General features: G+C 41.3%; 1 protein-coding gene across 4 annotated transcripts; it reads right to left on the bottom strand.

Annotated features, from left to right (window-relative positions):
* Window positions 1–1,172: 1,172 nt before the first annotated feature.
* sema4ab (sema domain, immunoglobulin domain (Ig), transmembrane domain (TM) and short cytoplasmic domain, (semaphorin) 4Ab) lies at window positions 1,173–26,606 on the bottom strand. 4 transcript variants are annotated; one of them, XM_078175588.1, is made up of 16 exons: window positions 22,664–22,867; window positions 22,511–22,584; window positions 17,948–18,202; window positions 17,467–17,627; window positions 16,471–16,530; window positions 16,009–16,107; window positions 14,726–14,819; window positions 14,036–14,158; window positions 13,695–13,822; window positions 13,349–13,530; window positions 12,718–12,862; window positions 11,328–11,517; window positions 9,322–9,437; window positions 8,781–8,944; window positions 7,868–7,962; window positions 1,173–5,450 (listed from the first exon to the last, which is right to left on the bottom strand). In XM_078175588.1, the coding sequence occupies exons 3-16, from the start codon at window positions 18,042–18,044 to the stop codon at window positions 4,618–4,620; spliced, it is 2,487 nt and encodes an 828-aa protein (XP_078031714.1). In that variant the 5' UTR covers window positions 18,045–18,202; window positions 22,511–22,584; window positions 22,664–22,867; the 3' UTR covers window positions 1,173–4,617. The 4 variants fall into 4 exon arrangements, with proteins under 4 accessions (XP_078031714.1, XP_078031715.1, XP_078031713.1 ...); XM_078175589.1 differs by lacking the exons at window positions 22,511–22,584; window positions 22,664–22,867 and adding an exon at window positions 26,496–26,606; XM_078175587.1 differs by lacking the exon at window positions 22,511–22,584.
* Between the last annotated feature and the right edge of the window lie 356 nt (window positions 26,607–26,962).

The raw sequence follows: 26,962 nt of genomic DNA, 5'->3' as shown, positions 1-26,962 counted from the left end.
ACTGTACAATAATTTAAATGCCTAAAGGAACTAAACATTGGGTGTATGCTGTAAATAGAGCCACACTGTGATCTTGTGCAACTTGTTTAGTCTCAGTTATTCACAATGCATTACCTCATGTTTGATTTTATTGACATACACACAGTATAAGCAATTTAAAATGCACTCAAATGCACCTGCTGACTACTGTTAACATTACAACTTGAAGTGAATACTACTTGGGGAATCAGTGGGCTGCCACCGTGCCTTGGTCAAAGTCATTGTTAAGGGTATTCCTAATTCCTTACTTGTACTTTATGTGTTGAGGGGGCACAAATCTCACATTAACAACAGGCCTGTCTTACTGAGCTTGTCTTGTTGTGGCAGCTGTGTTCAGAGTCACATGGTGGAACACGGAAATGTATTTTTTCACATTTCACAACTTCGACTCTGCAGCTGGTGGGAGTCTGTCCGCATTTAATAATATCACATTCCAATAAGGGATTTCATAACAGCCAACACTAGATAGATTGTGGCATTCTCTGCCCCATCCTTGAAGATATTTCCGGATATCTTCCTGTATTATCACTTCATATCCTTTAACCTCTTTTGGGAATCTCTTGTCCAGCATCCATTTCTCTATGAAAGAACAGCACTGCTTGGGTGACATAGAGATGTTAACATGAGCATCGCCTTTCCCAAGTTAACAAAGAAATGTCTCATGTGTACATCTGCGACCAATTGTTCCCCTTTCCATTAGTGATGGGCGAAAATGAAGGACTCTTTTTAGTGTCTGTTTTATACTAGGTCATACATCCAAGTACTCATGAATCCCATTACAAGCTGTAACTATTTGCAGCAACAGCACTGAATGAACAACCTCCGCTGGCCAAGGCCAGTGGTGCATTTCTGTGTTCTGTGGATGGTCATTCTTCCTACTTTGGTGTGTTCATGAGCTTTGAGTTGTAATGTGCCAACAACATGGAAACTACAAAGGAGAGGTGATGTATTTTATTGCTTAGACCATTTCAATGACACTTATTGACGAAGAGCAAAGGAAACGGATCAGCTGAGCCATGAAATATGGTTGGAAACTCATTTTCAGGTTATTCCGATACCAAAGGTCATATCTGTAACATCATGCTGAGCATGCATAGCGTACTTATATACAAGAGGGATGCTGACTCAATGTGTTAAAATCAATATTTTATCTTTATTAATGTAAACTTGTACATGAACACTGGTAATGCATTGAAGAGGAGTTTTGTGGGGCGGGCAGCACTAGCTGTTGACTGTGCATGTACTATAACGGAGTAAACTGACACCATGTTTTGCAAAATGTATCAACACTCAAAGGTTTGATATACCGTAAAACTTCAATTAAAAGCCCAGTCCCAGTCAAACATCCAGTTCCTTTTAATAGCCGGGTGTAGCTACACATTTTGACAAATAGAGACCTGGTCTGGTTACCAAGCAGTTCAATTTATAGAAGTTCTTTAGATGTATAAACCCAGATTGTTGATTACCCACTGGAGCTAATGCTGGTTACTTGCATAGACTGCACATACAAATATAAATGTTTAAACTTTGGCAAAATGGAGATGCTACATACTGAATCCATGAGCACCAGAGAGGACTGTAATTCATTCAGATTTACTGGCATGATGAAAAAACAAGTAGTGACTTCCTTCCTCTGAAGCTGTCATGAAGTCAGAATATGCATCCATTCCTCAATTACCCTGTAAGTTAGTCATATTCCTTAGGGTCCACCAATCAAAAGAATCAAGTGTTTTTCATAAAAAATAATCCAAGTCATGAATATTGTCTTAACAGGATAAAGTGGTGTTGTGTCGGTATGCCAGGCGCTGTAATCCTCTCTGATGCCCCATTTGTCTGAGCTAGATCAAGCTGGATTCTTATTTGGTATGTTATTCTTAGTTGAGCAACAGTTTTGTGTAAAAGGAATTAAAGGCCTGTCCCATTTGGATGCTTCTCCCAAATGTGAGCCTCCTGAGTTCAGTGATTTAAGCAAATAATAGCCCAGGCTACTAACTGAAGTTATACAGTATTTACATGTATATTGTGAAATGAATTGGCCACTACTTTCTTTTCCTCAATATCTTCCAACTGTTAAAGACACATGGGAATATTTAAGCAAGAGTAAAAATATTTGTCCCAGAGATCTTTCCTTGCACCTCAATAAACACATGGAGACATAAAGAGGAAGAGCTGAATGGATAGAAATCAAACAGTGGGCCATACATCTTTACAAATTAATTACATACTTTTAATGGATCAGTCAGACATTTTAGGAATCCCTCATTTGCTATCGTAGCTGACACTCAGATAAGATTATTCAATCCCAGTTTCATCTCTCTGAGATGTAAAAATGAAGGATTTGTTGTTTTTCTCAAAAGTGTGTTTTTCAGTTATGGACAGATTTATGCTACTTTCAGTGCTTGTGCATGTAGACTGTATGAATAAGACATCAGGATCGACATAAACGTACTACAAAATCATGGCAATGCAAGCATAAAAAAATGGACAAAAACATGCAAAACCTGCAAAAAAGAGGACTTAACTATTTTTTCACATTTGTATCAAGGACAAAGGACTCAAAGATCCATTACTGCAAATGTGCAAAAGTACTGTATGTTTTGCCCAAAAACATAATTAAATAACACTTCAAATTCAGTGAGTTTGTTGATGATGTTTATTTGTTCTAGATTTTCAAAAATTAGAAAAAATGGAGCTGGTTTTCTAAAGGAGAATTGGGGTGGATGGTCATCATATTGCCATCTAAAAATCCAGTATCTAAACTACAGAGAATGTTGTCAGTGAGCCCAATACGATATAAAAAAACTGCTGATTGTACTGAAGGCAAGCATTTTTCAGATTAAGCAGGAAATCAGACACCATGTTTAGATGCACTGCAACCTGGCTAATGTAATATTCGTGTATCCGTACGGGATTTCTCCCCGACCCCCGTATGGTTTACTAGTTTTTACTGTAGCAACACAAGGCAATGCCCCCTGGTTTGTGTGAGTACATGGTGGGCTGACAGCGCAGAGAAGTCAGGCTCTGTTGTGAGAGCAGTTTTCCTTGGAACAACTGTGCCTGGATTTTGTTTTTTAAAGGGACAGTTCATCCTAAAATCAAAAACATATATATTTCCTCTTACCTATGGTGCTACTGATCATTCTAGATTGTTAAGGTGTGAGTTGTCAAGGGTTGGAGATATTGGCTGTAGAGATATCTGCCCTCACACCAAAACAATTAAACTAGTAGTGCAGATTCAAAAATATGTCATTTTGATATTTGGGTGAATTGTCCCTTTAAATAGTCATTGGATTACTGGTGGAAATTTATTAAGCATTCTGGAGACTTGGTGCAAGTTTCCAATTTATTCTGACTGGATGTCCAGTGTGTATGACGCACAGGAAATCAGTGAGATGACCCAACAGCTTCACCAAAGCATCACCTCAACTGTAGCCAAGGCACGTTTACATTATGAGTGTAATATCGTCTCACAAACAAAAGATAAACAAGTCTGCTTGACCTCTGTAGCCTTTTCCAAGTGTAGATGAATCTGCCTACAGTCATCCACCCCAACCACCTATTTATGTTACAGGAACTTGTGACATACTGGACTGGGAAACACCTGGCCACTGTACATAAACCGAGCATCAACTATATTTCCTCCAAAATGTGTTTGGCAAAGCAAATTGGCAGAGTTGCATACACGGCCATTTTACAATCTAACATTTTGGTCATGTGTGTTTTGATTTAACGCTTAAAAATGCAATTATCCCATAAAAAGAGATGCTTCGCAGTCACTGGCTTTGCATGACATACTGATTAGTCTATAAAAATATTTAAAGAATCAGCTGTACTAGATGAGCTTGTACCTTCCTGCCTCAAAAGTTACCGTTTAGTAAGTGAAAACACATAGAACAATCAGAACACAACAGCCACTGTGTTTCAGTGTCTGTGTAGGAGCCATGTTGTGTTTATTTATTTATTCTGTACCTCCAAAATACAGGGGGCAGTATTTCCTTTGTTTACTGACTCTACCCAGATGTTGGCGGGGGTCACGTAGGTTACTTGAGGTTACTCAGTGTTACACAGGTGTGGCTGATTAGAGGGGAGAAGCAAACAGTTTTCGACTGTGTTTGTGCTTGTGCTTGTGCCTGTGCTTGTGCGTTTTTCTGTTTATAATTTATGTGGACAAGTATTAAGTATGTGGCTTCCGCAAGAAATTAAATGAACATTATTATTTCAAACGCAAAGGAAGTTTTCGTTGGTTTATTGCCTTGCCCGAGTACACGTCAAAACAAAATTAATCAGCATCCAGTAGTGGCTACAGGACCAGTCACTACAGTCTGTCAACGACAAAAACACCCCACGTCCACAGTCATGAGACTCCATTTAAGTACCACAGGAAGAGTTTCTTTCATCCTATTAGATACAACTCTTACACATCAGAAGCAAAGTCCACAGTATTCGTGCAGTGTCATCGGCTGTGCAAACAGAACCTCCCACTGGGCTGACTGACAGTCACCATGGTGACTCTAGTACCTGGGATGACCTCCCTTCACTGTTGACCTCATCTCAAACAGTTTAAATGTCTGGGACTGTTCAGATGGGGGTGTTGGGCAAATGCCCATTAGAGCCTGTGAGTGCCCCATTACATACTAACCCACTGGCCTGTCCGCTGTGTGGGGCTTGTCCGTTGCGTTTGCTAAGAAACTGGTTCCCCCTGAGGGCCTCCTGCTCCACAGGGGTCCTTCTGTCAGAGTCTCTGCTCGGAGTTCCTGCCTGTGGGGACGTTCGGCTGCGGCAGCGCTTTCTAATGACGTACAGAAGCGTGGTGATTAGCAGACTGAGGCAGAGCACCAGCAGAATTGACACAACCACCAGCTCCTTCAGGTAGCAGGGGCCTCGGGCCGACGGCAGGGGCTCCCCATCCAGAAACTTTGCGTCTTTCTGCCCAGATTCCCCTGTCCACTGGGTCACATTTCTGCCCCACTGTCTGGTGGAGGCCTGAGTGTCCCTGCTGGACAGCGTTGGCTCAGTCTCTCTTTGTTTTGGTTCTGTTCTTTTAGTCCCCACAGAGGTTTGCAGTCCAGGCCCAGGCCTGGCCACAGCCCTTGTGGTGGGTATGGGGTGTGTCTGAGGCCGGGTGTAGCTGACTGGAGTTTGAACCACGGGGCTGCTCTTCTGTTTTACATGATAGATGGCCATAGTCTGTTGGTATCCATTCTCAGTGGACAGGCAGAGGTAGTGGCCCAGCGTGGCAGGGGTGGCGACAAAGCTCAGACTCCCGTCCTCCAGGTGCAGGTAAAGCTCTGAGGACAGCCGGCTGTTCGGTCGCTCCCACAGCTGCTGGGAGAGCTGCGACGCTGCAGGACACTGAAGCCGCACCACTTCATTCAGAGACACTGACAGCAGCTCACCTGCAGGACATGAGGCTGATATACAGATTACTCACCAAAAACCCAGATACACCAAGACCATCCATACTCCTCTACCTAACATCACTGAATATCAAAAAAGCTGCCAACTACAATCTAAATCTGCCACAGAATGTGTTGACCAGTACAGAGATGCTTAAATGTGCGTGTTACATGAGCATGTCTGAAAGACATTATTAAAGCAAAAGGCTGCAAGGAAACTAATATTCTTCGCATGCTCGCTGCATAGTCTGTGCAAAGCGTGCCTACTGTAACACAGGTGTGTGGGATGTACTGATGTTGACCTTTAATTAAAGTGCATACATCAGTTTGCTTGTGCTCAGTGTGGGATTAAAACCCATGCAGGGGAAGTAAAGCTGATGTGATGGTGGAACAGGGTATTTTAAAAAAAAGCTGAACACAACTGATTAAGCTAATCAGGTGTGGGCAAAGAGATGGGAAATATGCAGGCTGGCCTTCATCAGGAACAGGACTGAAATCATTGCTAAATGCTCCGTAGCTTTGTTAAACTGATAAACAACGCATATTGAAAAACTTTTTTTTTTTGTTAACATGACAGTTCATCTGATTCTATACCTTAATGTAAGCATGATGGCCACACTCAATGTAACTGCATTCCTTCACAACACTGGTTGTGCACATTCTCAGATTAACGCTACATGTCCTCCACACGCAGTTAGGACATTTACAATGGACTCAGTATATCAGGGTGTGGAGAGAGGTCAGCAACAGACTGAGCAAACCACAACAATGATGGTGTTAAGTTTTAAAAAGGAACAAATAAACCTCTCAATATATGTGCAAATGCATGGCACTAGAGGTTGGTGGGAGTAGCTGCTCATTAGTAACCAAGTAAAAAAAAAACCCAATAAAACCAAAGCTGTTACATTTCTATATGGACCTTCTCATATACTCCTCTGTAAGTTTGGACTGGGACACTCAGTTTTTATAGTTGAATATTTTAATTATGACAATAATTTATGAGGATGAAGGGCCATCAGTTATTTAAAGAGTAACTAAACCCTAAAACCATTTTTTTAAGCTGATAATTATTGTTTCTGTTTGTACAGTAGTGTTACTAACTGATCCTGCTCAAAATCTTGACAGTTTAGTGCAAACTGTTGAAAATGTACATTTTACTTTAAAAATGTGGTATGGAGTGCCCTCTACAGCTTGAAACCTGGTTACTACATTTGAATTTACATTACATTACATTGGAGGCGAATGACTCTTTTTCGGGGCGAATGACATCACTAACCGTCCACGCTAAAGCCTGCCCTCCTCCCTTTACTATAAAACCATTCTGTCCGCAGTTATCAAACTGATAGCGAGTAGGTTGGATCAGAGCAGAGAGAGTAGTAGAGCAGAGAGAATAGCTAGTAATTTGTCGAATTGTATTGTTAGCATAGTGTATTTTAGTGTAGGTTTACAGGTTAGTTGGTCAAGGAGAGGTGCAGAGGCTTGGGAGTATATGTGCGAGGCAGCGAGGGAGGGATGTGGAGGGCCGCTCCGCCATGAGAGAGAGCCGAGCCTTGGGGGTATATGTGCGGTGCCGCGAGGGAGGGAGGGAGGGAGGGGTGGATGGATGCGGTGGGCTGCTGCGCGGTGAGCCCAGGCTCCCAGAGAGGGAGAAATAGAACCAAGTAGGATAAAATAAGTCAAAGTGTGGAGAAGGGGACCGGCTGAGCTCCGGCCGCCTTCCCTTCTGCCTGTGTGACACAGTCAGGGGGAGGGTTCCAAGCTACCATCAGCACAATGAAAAGCCTCTCTCCTCTCCCCGCAGCGAGGGACAATCTTCACTCCGCCTGCCCCCCTCCCTCAGCTCCGCCTATTTTTTCAGAATCTTTTGAAATCAAGCTGTGGGCGGAGTAATGCCCAGAGAGGGGGGTTTAGGTCCCCTTTAATACATTTGTCCACTTCATTAGTAAATTAAAGGTTTTAAATATTGTCCATTACAGCCTTATTTTAATGAATGCTGTTTTAATATGCCTTTAGTTAAAAGGTGTGTATTTCTGAGACAGCCAGACCTTCACCATGTGTGCATATGCATGCTCTGAGGAAGTTCTAAATTTCTTTGCAGAGTATGAACAACAATTCAGGTAAGAAAATACTGATAAATCCTGGATTTGTGCATGAAATGTAAGCACAGTTTAAGCACAGATATGTGCATGCCCACTGTTTGTGAATGAGGCCAAACGTCATGACAGAAATGTCAAAGATATGTTTGAGGTCATTTGAAAACAGCACGTCCATCACACAGATGTCAACTAATAAGTAATCTTTACACTTTAAAATGTCCCACTCAGAACTAACAATTTTCCAAAAAGTATTAATTGCATCAGTGCCGATGTTTCCTACATGGAGCATATAAACAGCTTAAGCAAAGCAAAGCAGCTCAGATAAGTGACACTTACCTGCAGGCATTTTGTTTGGACCAAATCTGGCTGTATGTGTAAATGCAACACTGTTGCATGCCTCCTCAACGTTCCCTCGATCTACGTCCTGGCCACTGAGGAGGGAGAAATACAGTCAACAAAAATGGCTGGTACAACTGCCATACTAAATAGCAGCCACTCCCGTTTCCTTTTTTATAGTTTATTGGTATTACCGTTTCTTTGCTGAAATCTGTAGCAAGGGAATCCCGTGGACAAACATTCTGAGATTCTCAAACAGCTCATAGTTTAGCCCAGACATTCACAAGTGGGAGTCTCAGCTCAGGAGAGCTATAGATAAGGGCTCAAAGAGGAGGCTTTAAATTATCTGCTCCATAACTGCACTATCTTTGCTAGGAAATCTTGATCTTCAGCTCCTGCAAAAAATGTTCTAATGGATTGAAGTCTGGTGATTGACTGACCATTCTAAAACCTTGATTTTCTCAGGGAAAACAGATGACTGGCTGCTCTGTGTAATCCCATGTGGAACAAAAAAGTATGTCGGGTGCTCTTGGAAAACAAGGAAAAAACAGGATACACAGGAACGCCGTCCAGGCACTCCAAAATACAAGAAAAAATATATCGAGTAAGGAAACATTAAAAAGCCTTTATTGTGGTGGCTAAATCATTAAAAGAGTCAACAGATTTTGACCACTGCAGGTCTTCATCAGGTCTTCAGACAACACGAATATGGTCTCATCTATACCAAAGCAACAACCAATAGGAGGGCAATAACGTCTGTAGAGGTGTCAAGCTCTTGAGGACCCAAAAATTTACTATTTGTCATCATCAATCGATCCATGTGTTCCTAAAATGATGAGGCAACTACATTGTTTGTCCACAACATAAACACAACATTTTAAACTTTATAATGGCATAATCTTGTGGTACTCACAGACTGGTCTGGGTGTTTGAGGCCTCCACACAAGCCCGGCTGACAGAGTCCCAACCACAGAAGGGGTCTCGCGCCAGGACACACTGAGGACAGGTCCAGTAGAAGGAGCAGTTTGCTGTTGGAACCCTCACCACACCCTCTGATGTGCCAACGTATATCACACCCTGTAGTGGGACAAACAGTTAGTATAGCACCCTCAGATGATTTTACATGAACCTTTACCTTTTCTATGACATACACTTTTAGTAATGAGTGGATCTTCACAGGTTTATATATATTAATTTCATTCGGGTTATGTGAACTGCATATATTCTAATCCTCATTCTGAGAAACGCTAGGGTCTAAGTACCATGTCTGAAGGGTTACTTTTAGTTTCAAAGGTACCATACTGAAGGTGTTTGGTGGAAACGGGGCTTTACTTACCTGCACATTAAGAAGAACGCTTTTTTTTTTTTGCTCAGCACTCAACACAGACACAGTTTGAAGGGAAGAGAGGAGTTGAAGTAAAGTGAATTAAGTAAATGTTCCTCTCAATGTGTACCTTTGTTACGGAGAGCTTCAGGCTCTTGACAGGCTGAGGCTGCTCAAAAACCTGGACCTCCTCTATGATGTGGGCTCCACTCTGCAGCAGCACAGCTTTGTGCAGGTAACCAGACTCTGAAACAAAGTTAGTGAGAAAACAGTCAGGTTTATACAATGAACAGACTTAATACTGTTATAGCCCTCATGGAGTTGACAGTAGGTTGTGAAACGATAACATCTAGTCTGAGATGTCCAAGTTCTCGAATAAAACATCATCATTATTACACAAAAGACCTCTTTCTTCAAAAAAAAAAAAAAAAAAAAAAGGATGTTGCGATATTAAAATGGCAACAATTAAGCAAATTCAGCCAGTCCCTGTGAATTCTGCACGAAGAACAGCTGATTCCAAACTTTTCAGCAGTAATGTGTATCTACAGCATCATCAAGATCTAAAATAATCTTGTGGTGTGACCACTTGTGGCACTATGGAGCAACGTTTTTACGAGTGGCTCACTGTTTTGGTTGTGTTGTGCACACAAACATCTGTGCTTCTAACCATGAACCTGTGTGTCAGTTTGTTAGCATCAGCTGTCGGCATCACAGTTTGTTATCAGGGGAAACACCCCAACAGTTTTGAGCCTCCTAGAGCTCAACAACCGACCTCTGAGGACTGCAATCAACACAAAGACACCCCTGTCCACAGTTAGCCTGCTGTCAGTGCTCTACCTCACCATACAGGATTAACAGTGCAGGCAAAAGGGACATAACATTGGATTGGATAACTGGCGATAGAAGGGGTGATATATGGAAATTAATACGGAGGTCTCACACAGCTCTGATCTGACATATAACTCTGGTTCAGAACTGAAAGCTAACAAAAACTGTGCCAAACCCAACCTTAACAATACCAGTTTAACAAACAAATAATAATAAGCAGGGTCCATGCACATTGTTTGGACATACAGTATATGCATTGCACTACTTTTAAATCATCGTGTGTAAAAAGGGTGTTTACACTGAGCAGTACGGTACAGTTCAGTTCGGAAAGCTGTTTTTCATTTCCACTGTGAAAAGTTGTGGATGGTACTAATGGAAACATTACGATCGTCCCCATTTTTGGTCACCCTTCTGTTGGGGTACCTAGCACACAGATCTGGTACTAAAAGGTGGAGTTGTGAACACTGCAGTCTGTTGGTCAATAGAGGAGGGTAACTCTGCTCAGGGCTGAGTTGTGGCTGGTTTTGAGGCTCATGTAACCACTGTTCATACTGTGGACAGTTTTATTAGTAGACTGTAACTATAAAAATGAAAGGACCCTCACTGCAGCCTGTTTTGTTTTGTTCTGAAAATGTCAGCATGCAGCCTCGTTATGTGGACGATAAACAAGGTGCAGACCTCCATCTGTGTCACCAGTGATGAGGAAATACAGTGAGTGCTCAACGAAGCAGTGAGTGACAACAACCCCACCCACATTTAGAGTACTGTTTGCGGTGGAAACGCTAGGGTCTAGGTACCATGTCTGAAGGGTTACTTTTGGTTCCGAAGGTACCACACTGAAAGTGTTTGGTGGAAACGGGGCTACAGAAAGCAGAGAGAAACAGGAGGATGCACCCACTAAGGTTCTTGAGCTGGACTCGAACTGGTAACCTTGCAGTCACAGAGTTTGTGTCTTAGACCCTGAGGCCTTCAAGACAATATATGTACATTCTGACCGCAATGGACACTAAACATTGACAGAGTTGTACATACAATAAAGTTATTCACTTTCACTGACTTCAAAGCAGTACTTTACTAATAATATGTAAAACTATGAATTATTGTTACGGTGGCTTTACGCCCAAGTCGACAGTAGAGAAACGACAGGAAGTCTTATAGCTGATTAGGAGCCAACCTGGACTCCAAACATTAACCTCTTTCTACATGAATTAAAGAAAAGAAGCATTCTACAGTGTTGTGAATCCTTATGAAATAAATACTTAAACAGGACATACTGTGTCATATTGGCCAGCCTCTCACGTGGCCTACCTGTTAGCAGAAACAGGACAGTGTAGTCTCTGTTGTTGGCAGCCTGGACTCTCTGCACAGTCAGATGGCTGTATTTGTGCTCAGCAGACACCATGGTCAGACTTCTTCCAACCGGTCGCACACTGTCATCTGCTAGAAAGTTTTCTTTGACGAAGCGCAGGGCGTTGTCAGATGCGTTGTGGAGGCCACACTAGCATACAAAAAGGCAATATGACAGTAACAGAAATTAAACACACTTTGATTAAATCATTTCAATATAGTACAACTTGGATTTGAATTTTTATGGTTCATCATTTGTAGTTTACGATCAGAATGTTCCATCGACTCTTTAGTAAGTGATACATTCATCGATTAGCTATCCAATCAGCACAAGCCTGGTGTGCACACAACTAGTAAGTACAGGAAGTCAAAGGTGAAGCAGGAAGTGGGTCTGTAAACTGTTAAAACAAACATTTTACTGTTTGCCCAAACTCTGTCTAACCTGGAGGTATGTTTCCAACTTGTCAGATTGTCTCACTCACTGACTTTAGTGATGTCCCCATGTTGCCAGTGGAGTTGCAATGATAAGTAGATTAATCAATTTGTTGACCAACAGAAAATTAATAGGTTCATCTCTGAGGATTGAATAATCGTTTCAGTAATTTTCTAGGCAAAATAGCCAAACATTTGCAGGTTGCATTCTGCTTGTATGTGAAAATTGAGGCCTTTCTTTATCATACGTAAAAATAAACTGAATAGCTTAACATTTTTTAAGTGTCGGTCAGATTAAACATACTATTTGAAGACGTCCCCTTGGGCTCTGGGAAATTACACAGGGCAGGTTTTACTATTTTTTTATATTTTATTGACAAAACGATTGAAAGATTCATTGAAAAACGAATGCGCAGATTAACTAATAACGAGAAAAATCATTAGCTGCAGCCCTAGTTTCCAGATCTCAGCTATTAACTTGATGAAAGAAGTGTTGTTATTGATAGAACAAAAGCATAATAATAAGTCCTGAGTTATAAGAAACTCGGGTCTTAGACAATTTAAATTGTTTCGCCATCTGAAACCTGAAACTTCCTGAAATAAATTGGAATATGAACACAGCCTGTTAGAGGTAAAGCCAGTTATATCTCCCTGTATGTCTTATAAATTCAAAGTCTTGACTTCATAAAAATGAGCAGTCTTATCCCAGCCTATCAATGTGTTTATATTTTTTTTGGCATGTGTATATTTTTGATTTGCACCTTCTATAATTTTATCGTGTATTTTGTTTCTATTTAAACTCATTATAATCGCACTCTTCCTACTTTGTACTGTAACTGCTGCATGACAAATTACCTCTGGTCAAATCAAGTTCCATCCTATTGTTCCATTTTCATACCAATTACAAGGGACCCTTTACCTCTCCTGGATTTGCGACCTTCTCTTGAACCCGTGTGCTCCACTGTAATGTGTCCCGGTTCAGGACTTTGTAGTTACCAGAGAAAACTGATTTAATGTCAGACAGGCGGAATGAACACACGACTGACCGTCCAGAGTTGACAGACCTAGTTAATAGGAAAAAAACAACAAAACATAAAAGACACAGTGAATATGAGCTACAGACAAAATACATGAGTAGATATATGTGTAGATAAATATGACAGCACAAGGTAAAAGCAGTATGAAGATTCCTGCTTCAGCTTGGCATACAGTATATATTAGGGATGTTGTTATACTAGTTTTTCCTTCCCTATACTGATTCCGATACCTGAACTCGCACATCTGCTGATCCAAGATACTGATTTGATGAAGTTATGGTAAATATAACTTCATCTTTTTAGGTGATGAACAATGACTAAAAGCTTTGCTGTGACATCCACTTTGGAAACCGTCACTTTAAAAATAAGACTCTGGCTTCATGTCAAGTAATTTGCTGTTTGGAAAAAACATTGCGAGAGGCATAAAAGTGATGCTGCGGGAAAAAAGGCCACCATAGCTTCAGAGAATGTAGATTAGGTACTGAATAGATCTTTGCCCTTTAACAAACTGACCACTGGGAGGTGAAGATGCCATAAAAAAGTGTGTCATCTGCAGAAGCGCCCTCTGCTGGTGGGAGGGTGTCTATGTCCTGGATCACATTGTAGGGCAGCTCATTGTCAGCCTGGCACAACAGCTGAGCTTTGGCAAACGTGGTCCAGCGTCGCTGCAAGGTCCGCTGACCTCCAATGTCACTCTGACACACAAGAGGAGAAGAGGGCATCAAGCACAAGACTAAATTCCAATTACGAGAACATTGGTGAATGCCACAAATTGTCTTAAATTGCTTGTATGTACCACTTGAGAAAAAATGTGGTTGTGGGAGTGCTTGTTGCATGAGGCACACCGTTTAACCCTTACCATGCAGATCTGAGAAACACGAGAAACAATAAATTTATCAATGAAGTCGTACTCTCTGCCCACTTCACTGAAGAAGAAGTAGATTTTCTCCTCATCAGGAATGAAACTGGAGCTGATGAAGGTTGGATCTATAGTAAACAGATGGCAAAGTGTGCTGAAGATGTAAGTTTGTGGAAATCACCATTCAAATAAAAGGATATGGTACAGCTTATCACTAGGTTTGTTTCAGGAACCCTTTGAGTCCATTAATGTGAAAGTGTCTTTTCCATGATTTCATAATCATTAAAACAATTCTATTCACAACTGCTAGGGCAGTTCATTTTGACAAACAACACACTCACCCTCCAGCCATCCTAATGTATCATCCAACTTCAGGTCAACACGCCTGCCCTCGCTGAGGTGCCGTGAAATGACTGGCCGGTTCCCCCTGTAGTCTGCAACTGTCCCGGTATAAAGCTCTCCATCTAAGAGACAGAACACAATACTTCAAAGCAATGCTGAATATGACAAATAAATAATAAGTCATGTCCCTTTAAAATCAATGATAATTAGTTTCCTAGCATGCAAACATAGAAAATTGTAAGTGCTACATTCTAAACAGACGGTCCAGCACTGCAGCTAAAAGGGGGAGAAATATATGAAATGTCCCTTAAAGATTAGTTACAGCTACGACGCACAACTCTACATTTAATTTTCCCTTGCCAACATGAGAAATCAGTTTTCAATTTAATGACTCCTATTGTACTGATAATTAATAAATAATGATGAATCATTTAGATCAAGATAAAGTGTGGTAAAAAACTTTTTCTTTTTTTTTTTTACTAAGCAGGATCATAAGATTTCTCTTTGTGTTTTTTGTCACATACCATCTTCCACCCATCCCTTGATTGGTATCAAATAATGCCTCTAGTTCTATTTTCAGTTCCACACAGGTGCTGCATGTTTGGATTTAAGCAGCAGCCACATTTTTCTTTCACCCTGCTGCAGCTTACATTTTAGTCTAGCGGCTGTGGCAGCATTGCCTTACCCACCTACGATTATGGCAGTGTTGCGTTGGAAGGGGTCATAGGGGCAGCGACCTCTTCCTTCATCAGGCTTGAGGCTCATCGTTAACATCTCTGAGTTCTGGAAAGAAAGGAGGATAAAGTCCAGCTGACATCACACTAAATGATGAAACTCAAATCACATTAAATGCAACCTGCTGCTTTTAAAGAAAATCTGAGTATTACACACTGAGGGCCGAATTCACAGAGAATGAGCTATGGCCGCTGATAGCACCTTGAATTGCATGTCACTTGCACCCGCAGTTTGCTCCGTCTTAACGTCCTATTCACAAAGGATATTGCGCTAATGATATACCAGCGCAAACACGCCCACAAAGTTTGGCAGCTGAGTGCAGTTTGCCCCTGATTTGCCCCTGATTGCAATAAGCCACATGGCAAACTATAAATGCTGGCTTTGCGCCAAGAACACCGTGGCAGAACAATGGCAGACTTTGTTTGGCAAAGTACTGAATACTGTATACCCTCATGTAGTGATGTCTGCTGGTGAGTCAGTCTAACAGTGTCGGATGGGTTGAGGCTGTGGATTTGACCAAATTTGACCACTTTATCACTATTCCCTCTCACTTGTAGCTGTTTTTCGTTATCTTTTGAATTTAATATGAATTATGGAACTGTTTTTGTTCACGTTTGTTTCCCCCGTTCCGTAAAATAAATTATTGAAAGTTGCTTTTGAAGCGCGTGACAGAAGTGCATTTTGAGAATGACTGCAGACTGTCACCTGTTCAACGCATCGGTATCTTCGGATGCCATTAAAGTAATAATGATTATAATAATAATAATAATGTCAAAATATTATTTACAGACTGATTTAACAGACGATCACTGCGGCGAGAGGCTTCCACAGAGGAGCGCCCAGTTTGCACCAGCTTTCTAAAGACGTTATTTACTTCACTCAAACTGCGTGTGGCTATTAGCGCTGGTGTTAGTGAATTAGACGTTGTTTATCAATGAGGCTCATTTGCATAGAAAGGGGCGATTTTTGTGCAAAATATATGCATATTACCTTATTTCAATACGTGCAAATAACACCGGAGCACCGAGACACAATCTGCTTGGCAGCGCCGTTAGTGGAGCATTTCACCCTCTGTGCGTGCTTTGTGAATTAGACCGTATCTGTTTGCTCCATTTTTTACCGGTTTAGCGGCCGCAAAAGCCACGCAATCCTTTTGTGAATTCGGCCCTGAGCGTTATCATACTGTCACAATGTTGAGCAAACTGATAAGTTCAAACCTCTGTGCAAACAAACTTACAATGTATGTGCAGCGTGGACTGAAGGCAAATGTTCCACAGGCATAGATGTGGGTGGTGTTCAAGAACTGCAGTACACGGATAAAATTGGGACAGTCGGCCTAGGAAAAAAAACACAAAAAGGACAGCAAGTTAGACGTTTCAGTAAAACCAAAAAAGTACAGCGAGCAGTGTGTGCCTAAAGCAGAGCTTTCAGATTTTTACAGAACATCAAGATCTCTTGTCAAAGCAAGCTTCACCCACTGAGAGCTCCCACTAAATAAAACATTATGAGATGCTTTGCTCCTAAACATAAACATTCATTGTGTTTCTCCTGCTCATTAAAGGAAATGGAAACATTAGCTTCATGTTAATGATAGACTTGTCGTGTCTGGGTTGGTATGCTGAGTCAAGAGGAGACATTTTGAACTGTGGACTTTAATCAGCTCACAGTATTTGCACATCAGTACAAACCAACTACTTGCCATTTTTTTGCCTTTCATGGAACATTGTTGAAGGTCTTTCTCTGAGGGGCTCCAGTCCAGCTGAAAGAAGAGGAGAGCAGCTGAGATTCACATCCATCTCAACTTCAAGATGCAGCTGAACAATAAAATACATCAAACAAACTTTACATTTATTGTGCAGGGGTGGGGAAATCAATTCAGAGAAGATGGCAGCTAAACGTAGCGGGTATTAATTTTATTAATTCATTTTTGATACTGCTGTGAATTACACTGAGAGGGATGCTACCCACTTTATGTGTGCCTTACTGTTCTTAGGGCTGCACGATATACAAAATAAAAATCATATTGCGATTATTTTGACAGATATTCCGACTGCAATATGAGTTGTATTTTAGTGGGAACGGTAATTTTGCATTTTATTGTCACTGAAAACAAATACATATATAGCTAACAATGATGATGATGTGATTTATGCTGTGGTCTGTGCCAAACAAACGTGTTCCCTTACATCTGAAATATTATTTGTAGGCCAGGGCATCTCTGTAGTACCACAATGCCACACCTATGTCGTGCTATACCTTGCACGAGACTCTCGTCCATGAGTAGATGCCCGCTTCCTTCTACACAGTGATATGGTTAGTGGTTGTAGTTTGGTAGAAAGAAAATAGTTCCTATATGAAACTGCTCACAGCAAAGTCTATATATTACCTTCAGTAACCAGGTCGTGAATACTGGAAAGAGTCATTGCTGCTGAGTTTTTCCAATGTATTTTTTTGGTACTTCAAGCACCACAAGCTGAGTATCATCTCGTTCCATTATATTCCAGAGAATGCAGACATCTCTTTGGCTGATACCTCCAACACTGTGCAACTCACACCAAAACAATCTACATTGATAAACAGCTCTACAGGTACGAGTAAAATATGTATTTTTGATTTTGGGTTGAACTGTCCCTTTAACTATGATGATTCTCAATTTAGGTTGGGCCTGCAGCTCCATCAGCAGTCGCTCCCTCACCTTACTCCTCAGTACGATGGCGTCCCTCTGGCTAACATCCAGTGCTAACACAGCATCCCGGGCTCCAACATACAGCATGTCTCCATCCTCGCTGAGCAGCAGTGTAGTGGTGTTGCTGACATCATGGCTGCTGAAGCGGGTGAGATGTCTCCCAGGACTACCTGTTGTTTCACAGCAGTTAACACTGGGATTAGGCATTTTCATCCAATTACCAGAGACAATGAAAAGCATCCTGATGTATGCAGGCTGCAGTCCGCTAATTTCCATTCAACCAGATGTCAAACATAGTGACTGCCCTGAGCAGGGATTCAGGGAGAATGCCACCCCTTTTTATGCATAGTGCTATTGTCAGTGTAAAAATGACAAACCAAAATGCCCTGTCTACAACATAAAAAATTACCACAGCCTTTTATCATTTATAAAACTTTTAAATACTTTCGAGTTCACCAACAGCATAAAGGAAAACAATGTCTTTACTAACCTATAGGGAAGGAGACTCTGGGAGTCAGCCTAGTCAGACATGGGCTCAGAAAACCCAGCAAGGCCACGACGAAGGACAGCAGGCTGGGATTCTCCATTACAGCAGGAATCAGGGAGTCTGACCTTAATTACATTTAAGGTCAGAGGGCGAGCGGTAGGTCTGATGGTCATCCAGAGTGTTAAAGATTTGTTATAAGAGGTGGAGATCATAGCTGAGGCCACATAATCTGGTTTCTACAGCAGACCATCACTGCATCTGAGACAGAAACACAGACAGAGAGATCATCAGGTTGGTTATGCATTCTGTGCTCCACCACAGATTTCATTTACAAAGGATTTAGATTATTTTCAGATGGGACATTTTTGTAACAGCATTCCCTGGGTACGTTTCCATCATAACTGCATCAATTGCACAGTGGTGATCATAGTGAACACATTTGTACACCAACAACTTAATGCAACCTAAATCACATGTAATCCTACTTTTGTCTCTAAAATTCTGAGATGTCATTTATGTCGATAAAACTAAGCATTAAAGCCGATGTTTTCAGAGCATAAGTGTACTTTCCATGACAAAAACACAAAAATCTCAAGCTGTGAGCTTAAAGAACATCACAACATGCCTGGACGTAGGGGGGAGCAACAAAGAGAGTAAAAGCATAAGGATTTGTAGCAGACATGTTGAAGTCGTGGGACTTAATGTTTTTTAATGCTCCAAGTATATCTTGCTCGATGCTTATTTATTGTTGCCGCCTACGTGTGTTCTATCTGACACTAAGCGTGCTACAGAGGACTCTGTCCCAATTGTTAATGCAAATCAACAACAGGCAGACATGGACCCAAGCTGGGTGTGCATTAACCCTTCGGCTATCAGGATGCCCCCAAATGGATAAAACTTTCTATGTGTGTCAGTGTGGAGACTTTTCGGTCGCCTAATATATCGGTCCTACCTGTGCACTAACACTCTACACATAACTAAAAAGTTAAGCATGTTTCTTCACATAAACTTTTGCTAACTGTCATTTGGAGTATGTGTTATGTTAGGGACTGTACTTTATTTATCAGAGGTGGGGTGGCTGAAGTGCAACTTCCTCTTTTTTTTCTCATTTTTTTATCTTGCCCATCCCCAAAGTTACAAATATTTTTCCTTGAGCCTCCCTGAGTGACTGGGGGGAAATGCATGACCTTCCCTCCATCATAAATAACTTTTTTAAATATATATTTACAACAAATGAAGGCAGTATTGGTGCCAGTGCAACAAGCAAACAGCAGGGGAGTCCAAGTATTCACAAAACAAACAGCTAATTTCTTAAGCAAAATGCAAATCATCCATAAAAGTTATGTATTGATGGACCGCCAGAAATTTGAAATTTTAAGAATAATTTTAATTTCTACAGTTTCTGGCTATGATTAATAGTGTGGTTTTTAGGATTTATAGAGACGGCATGCCTTTTAAACCCACCAGCAGGACTCTGGGTTTAAAGGCTATTCAAAATAAATACAAAATAAACCTTTTAAAGTTGTATGTCCATCCCCTAAGCCACAATAAAAAAACACAAGTCCCTCCCCAGTGCTTAATTTTTTTTTTTTTTGACATGTCTCCCCCATTTTGCATCACCCCTTTCCAGCCCTTATAAATAACAAACAGTCCCTAAGCCAAAGCCATCAGTTGTGTATTAGACAACAAGTGTCCAATACTGATTTGTCCCTTAAAGTGTTTATATATACAGTACAGGCCAAAAGTTTGGACACACCTTCTCATTCAATGCGTTTTCTTTATTTTCATGACTATTTACATTGTAGATTCTCACTGAAGGCATCAAAACTATGAATGAACACATGTGGAGTTATGTACTTAACAAAAAAAGGTGAAATAACTGAAAACATGTTTTATATTCTAGTTTCTTCAAAATAGCCACCCTTTGCTCTGATTACTGCTTTGCACACTCTTGGCATTCTCTCCATGAGCTTCAAGAGGTAGTCACCTGAAATGGTTTTCCAACAGTCTTGAAGGAGTTCCCAGAGGTGTTTAGCACTTCTTGGCCCCTTTGCCTTCACTCTGCGGTCCAGCTCACCCCAAACCATCTCGACTGGGTTCAGGTCCGGTGACTGTGGAGGCCAGGTCATCTGCCGCAGCACTCCATCACTCTCCTTCTTGGTCAAATAGCCCTTACACAGCCTGGAGGTGTGTTTGGGGTCATTGTCCTGTTGAAAAATAAATGATCGTCCAACTAAACGCAAACCTGATGGGATGGCATGTTGCTGCAGGATACTGTGGTAGCCATGCTGGTTCAGTGTGCCTTCAATTTTGAATAAATCCCCAACAGTGTCACCAGCAAAACACCCCCACACCATCACACCTCCTCCTCCATGCTTCACAGTGGGAACCAGGCATGTGGAATCCATCCGTTCACCTTTTCTGCGTCTCACAAAGACACGGCGGTTGGAACCAAAGATCTCAAATTTGGACTCATCAGACCAAAGCACAGATTTTCACTGGTCTAATGTCCATTCCTTGTGTTTCTTGGCCCAAACAAATCTCTTCTGCTTGTTGCCTCTCCTTAGCAGTGGTTTCCTAGCAGCTATCTGACCATGAAGGCCTGATTGGCGCAGTCTCCTCTTAACAGTTGTTGTAGAGATGGGTCTGCTGCTAGAACTCTGTGTGGCATTCATCTGGTCTCTGATCTGAGCTGCTGTTAACTTGCCATTTCTGAGGCTGGTGACTCGGATGAACTTATCCTCAGAAGCAGAGGTGACTCTTGGTCTTCCTTTCCTGGGTCGGTCCTCATGTGTGCCAGTTTCGTTGTAGCGCTTGATGGTTTTTGCGACTCCACTTGGGGACACATTTAAAGTTTTTGCAATTTTCCGGACTGACCGACCTTCATTTCTTAAAGTAATGATGGCCACTCGTTTTTCTTTAGTTAGCTGATTGGTTCTTGCCATAATATGAATTTTAACAGTTGTCCAATAGGGCTGTCGGCTGTGTATTAACCTGACTTCTGCACAACACAACTGATGGTCCCAACCCCATTGATAAAGCAAGAAATTCCACTAATTAACCCTGATAAGGCACACCTGTGAAGTGGAAACCATTTCAGGTGACTACCTCTTGAAGCTCATCGAGAGAATGCCAAGAGTGTGCAAAGCAGATATCAGAGCAAAGGGTGGCTATTTTGAAGAAACTAGAATATAAAACATGTTTTCAGTTATTTCACCTTTTTTTGTTAAGTACATAACTCCACATGTGTTCATTCATAGTTTTGATGCCTTCAGTGAGAATCTACAATGTAAATAGTCATGAAAATAAAGAAAACGCATTGAATGAGAAGGTGTGTCCAAACTTTTGGCCTGTACTGTACATATATTTACTTAATTAGTTAGTTAGTTAATGCAATACTTTGGACCTCTTGTAATTGTTAAAAAATGCCAATATATAAGCTGTCATGACAATTTGTGCCTGAGGAAGGCAAGATCCAAATGGATTAAGGTAAACTGTACCATTGTTGACTACAGGGTGCTTTTTAAGACCTTTTCAGGACCTTTTCTAACCAAATTAAGAATTATTTATGGACAAATCCTCTTTTTCTTATTCAACCATTGCATGCAGGTATAAATATAAGTCCGGTGCAGAGGTAGGTTATATGTAGGATTACGGTTATTGGAGTAAACTGGGTTAATCTACATTTTGCAAACAGGTAAGTACAAGTATGCAGTAAAAAGACACTATTAGGTTCAGTGGAAGGTTTAAAGATTTGTGACATCAGAAATGTGGACTTTCACACAAAATTGAGCTTAACACATTTAGAGCTGCAACTAATTATTTTCTCCATTAATAAATAAAGAGTTAATAAGTCAATAAAATGTCAGCAAACAGTGAAACAAACCCAATGTTGCATATTGAAACGGCATGTTTTATCTGACCAGCTGTCCAAAAATTACCCAGCCTGCTGATGTAGGCTGCTGACATGTGCCACTTGCAGATACAGTACTCACTGACATGTTTAAACTGCTGACCTCTTCTTCTGGTGGTCATATAAATGCCACACATCAACAACACGTGCATGCATGTTCTGACAGACATCAGCTCCTACAGGTACCATTTCGCCATGTTTTGCCCACACTGCTGGGATTCATTAGGGGGGAAATACTTGAAACGCCTTTCAGTATGATGTATTGAGTAAATCACTGCTGACTAAAAACAAATAAGCAACAAAAAACAAAGAAGCAACAAACATGGTTACGTTCACATATGTGTGTGTTGTCTGTGTTATTCATCTTAGCTTTGTTGTCTTTGTTTGGCTGCATGTCACTGATCTGTTGCAGCAGTGTGTTTGAGGCACACTGCGTGCACACAATGTTGGGAAAGATTACTGCGCAGCAAACATTAGCTGCACAGCTGTTTCCTTTCGGCTAAAACACAGAGGCAGTTAACAGTTAACTGTGAACTAAACACGTGGTAAGTTCAGCTCCACAGTCAAATCCTGCTGCTAACAGTGTTACAACCAACGCGTTAACATGCAGTATTAAAGAGACGTGCTGTGGTGGTTTATGTGCTGTAACTTACTGTTGCTTCATCTTGATGGAGCCTGTGCTCAGATGGAGTCGCATTTCTTATCTGTGCAACAGGACGCTGTAACACTAAAGCCAGCCGTCATTTTAGTAAATCTTAGAGACAAACAGCACTCATCCAGCTGATATAGAGTTAAAGTGATCTTACATCTCTGCGGCTGGTTTCCTCCACCGATTCGTTTCCTCTCTGTTTTAACGCTCGTTAAGAAAATCCGCAGTTTTCTGTCTTTGCACCGGTGGAAACTGGACAGAAGAAACGTGACCCGGTGAGGAAAACGCTGACCGCGGTTGAGCCTTTACTATAACAACAAAGCCTCAGAGCCTCCTCCCATCTGAAGGTCCAGCAGGCTCCAGCCTCCACCTACAGGGCGCCCACACACATTACAGCCAGATAAACACATAGGACAGGAGATCCATCCACATACAGCACGGTAGGAGCGGGAAGAGGAGCCACGATATGATGTTATCACGATACTTAAGTCATGATACAATATTATTGCAATAAAATATGAGGCGATATGTTACCTTTTTTCAACTGTAAATTATGTCCCCAAATGAAAACTTTCTCTACATCTGTTTTATCTAATAAGTTTTCATGCCACTTTCTTTGCAGCACCAAAATGTATAGTGGACTGAAAAAGTGATTGATTATATTTGTCGGTGAAGATTCTCAGTCATCCAGGTCATGGTAATCGTAAGTGCTATATCGTAGGCAACTGGACTTACTTGCACTTCTTGAAGCGGTTTCACGGGTCACGTGACCACTACAACTCTGCAAGGGTTCTCACCCACACAGGGTTCATAGCCTTCAACTTCGTACCAGTCATTTAGAACTGAAGAAGCTTCTTGGATGAGAAGCGAAATGTCCTCAAGAAACGCAAGCAAGTCCAGTTGCCTATGATATAGCACTTACGATTGATTATATTAGTCTAATAGGCTACCTAAAGTTTAATTTATATCTGTCGTATTAATAATTTCTATAATAGGCCTATCATTCGATATGTAGCACCGTGTCATGATATGATATTGCTACAGAAAAGTATTGCGATACTATGCTGTATTGATTTTTTAAAGCCCTACAGCAAAGCACATAGATCAGGGGTGTCCAAACCTTTTTTGAATGGGGGCCAGATTAAATAAGGTGGGAAAAAAACCTGAGTAATGTGAGCTGCTTCTCACATTATATGGCTTATTTAAAAAAAAACAAACAAATTATACAAATGCAACTGTTTTGTTTTCCATTGTAAAAGTTGAATACTTTACTCTGCTCCTGAAAGCAGTGGCTGTCACCGTCGACTTTACGCTTTTTTCTTTGATACTTGTTTATCGTCTCCTTTTGAAAGCACACTAGTTTTGCCCCTTTAGTTCCTACTTGATGCTTGTCTATGAACTGTATGATAGTCCTGCCATGAGTGGGAAAAATGGAAAAAATGCGAAGTGTTTTTGATTTATTAACCAATATTGTGTGGTGGGCCACAGATAGTATATTTTCAAATCCAATTTTAGGCTGTTTTAAGTCTGTCTGAGGGCCGTGATTTGCTCCCAGGCTGGACTTTGGACATGCCTAACATTTACGTCTTCTACTGCTCACAGTGCAAAGTGATTCAAGCAGTTAATGTTTTTTTATTTTTACTTACTGTTGTTTCATTGCTGCACTTGTCCCCTCTTTGACCACAATTAGTCATAAGTATTGATTGGAAAGCATAGATTTTCCTTAGGTCAACTGTCATTTATTTCATGTTATCAACATGAAGAGACATGAGGTCAACAACAGGGCTGGTATCAAGCCTTTCTCAGGCCACCAAGAGCAATCTGTTTAGCCCCCCTCAGTGTATTAAAGGTCCAGTGTGCAGGATTAAGGGGCATCTGTTGGTAGAAATGGTATATAATCTTCATACCTGTTTCATTAGTTTATAATCACCTGAAAATAAGTTTTTATTACCTTAGAATGAAATGTTAGTATCTACATGACTTAGGAAACCCTTCATCAGAGAATTAAATGACTACAGGCCCATTGCCCTGATGTCTATGGTCATAGGTCACAGACTGGTGTTGGCTCTCCTGAGAGGAAATCACAGGCTGGACCCACTTACAGTTTGGGATTTGTGATCTCTCCACTGCTCCTCTCCTTCTACGCCACAACTGCACCTAAGAAGACTGTTTAACTCCTTAAATTTGCAACACAACAGACATCTGCCTAATCTGGGACAGTGACAAGTATGCATATAGACGGGAGCTTAAACAGCTGGCCCTCTGGTGCAGTCACAACAACCTGGAGCTCAGTTCACAACTGCCCCTATTACGCTACTGAACCACTCTGTGTCGGCTGGGACCCATGTCTCCCAGGACATACAGTGGGCATCCAACATTAACTCCATCAGGATTAAGGTCCAGCAGAAGCTGTACTTCCTGCACCGGCTCAGGATGTTCAACCTGCCTCAGAAGCTGCTGATTCACGTTTACATTGAGACTACTCAGTCTGTTCTCTGCACATCCATCACTGTCAACAGACTGCAGTGGACAGTCAGGACTACAGAAATAATCACAGTTGCTCTTGGACCTTTTCTCCTGTTTTCACTTTCCTTATCAGCCCTGCAGTTACTGCTCAATTCATACAGCCCAGCTCCATTCACTGCTAGACCATCAAAGTTGCCAAGTGCTTCTTGCCTTTTCCTTGTAACTTCTGCTTTCTGCTATCTGTTACCTGGAATCTTTAATTTGTCACCTGCCTGTGTTGAACCTCTGCCTGGTTTCCCTGCCTGGCCCTTTGGATTTGTTTGCCTGTTTTGACTGCCTTCTCAGTTTGGCCCTTTGCCTGCCTCATGATGCCAGTAAACCCATACGGCTTCACCGAATCACTAGTCATCCCGTCTGCCTGATTTGTCAGCGTTTGGGTCCAGTCCCTCTTTCCTGTATTCAGCAAGTTGTGACAGAAAGATACTGTCCCATTCCATTATGGGTGTATCATGTTTTTGGAGCTAGAGCCATACTAGGGACTGTAAGTCTCTCAATATCTCAGTCTCTGCTGCACAGCGTTTGACTATTCTGTAGCATATCTGTGATATATCTTTTGCAAGTCCACCAACTTTATGGAGCTGCAATACTAAATGGTGAAATACTCCTTTGACAAGCATGGTGACAGTAGAAGTCCAGTTGTGATTGCCCATATGTATTATCAAAAAACCTGCAGTTTTATTCTAGATTTTATCTCTTCAACCCCACAAACGTAACAATGGTCCTTTTTCATTTTGAGTGGATACAAACATAGCCTGACATCACCTGACCAAATCCCAAATGCAAGTTAGTCTGGAACCTCTCAGTTCAGTTTTGGTTTCCACGCTGTAGGCCAAAAAAGCCTCTGAACACAATTGAATAGATCTACAACCAATCAGTGCAACATAATACGACGTAGCACTGAACAACAGAAAAAATGTAAAAAAGACTACAGAGATGGGCTGTAATGGTGTAGCATCAATATGTCTACTAACAAGTATATCTATTTTTGCCATCAGAACTTGAAGATAAAGGGTGTTTTTACTCACTCGACTAAAATACCTGAAACAACAGGAATCTTCGAAAGTTCCTCAATGGCGCTTCTCTTTACAGTCATTGTCTCAAACACTCTCCGTATTAGATTAACGGTTGTGATTGGCTCGTCACATCTCAAGTTGCTGGAAATCTGTCCAAAGTGGGGGCGGACCAGACGCATCTGCCAGAGCTAATAAAACACAAGCTCACAGATTCGTATGCTTCCCAGGCAAACACAAACCCACAGTCACACAATTTCAACATATATCCTACATCAGCTGACCAACACATCTGAAACATTTCTATTTGATTGAATTTGTCACTCACTAAAAACAGCTGCAATAAGATATTGCTACAATATAGTATGCAAAACTATCATACAGCAAGGAAAGTCTTTTTAAAGAGAGAAAGGTAGTAAACCAACATCTTAAGCCAGAAATCTGTGCATCTACCTGTTTGGTATCCGTCCTGATGTTTTGCTGAAGAATCTTCTGATGTTCGGCTTCACAATCTCCACCAGGTTATCTCATCTGCACAGACTCCTTCACTTATAAAAATGCTATTGCTGCATCATTGGTCAAACCATACTGCACACTACATGCACAACAACTTTATGCACAGTGAGGATTTTGCTCGTTGAGACGGTCCATTTTTGGCTCTTCTTAAAGCCACTGCTATTTATTCTCCATCCAGCTTTAGCTTCCAGTTCCACTGTTGATCAAAATGTCTGTTTTACCTGTCATGTCACACCATTACAGATTAGTATAAAGCAGTAATTCCAGTACCAAATTTAGGTTTTAACTATAGCGTGTAAAATTAGACTACAGAATTAGTCATAGGTAGGTTTCATTATGAGTGCAGTGGAGAAAGGGCGGGTAAGATGGCTAATGAGGAGAAAAGAAGATTGGAGAGGATTAGC

Source organism: Epinephelus lanceolatus, chromosome 16, assembly GCF_041903045.1.
Source record: "Epinephelus lanceolatus isolate andai-2023 chromosome 16, ASM4190304v1, whole genome shotgun sequence".
In the NCBI taxonomy this organism is placed as follows: Eukaryota; Metazoa; Chordata; class Actinopteri; order Perciformes; family Serranidae; genus Epinephelus; species Epinephelus lanceolatus.
The sequence above is the reverse complement of the archived record's forward strand: the minus strand, read 5'-3'. Positions and strand labels throughout refer to the sequence as shown.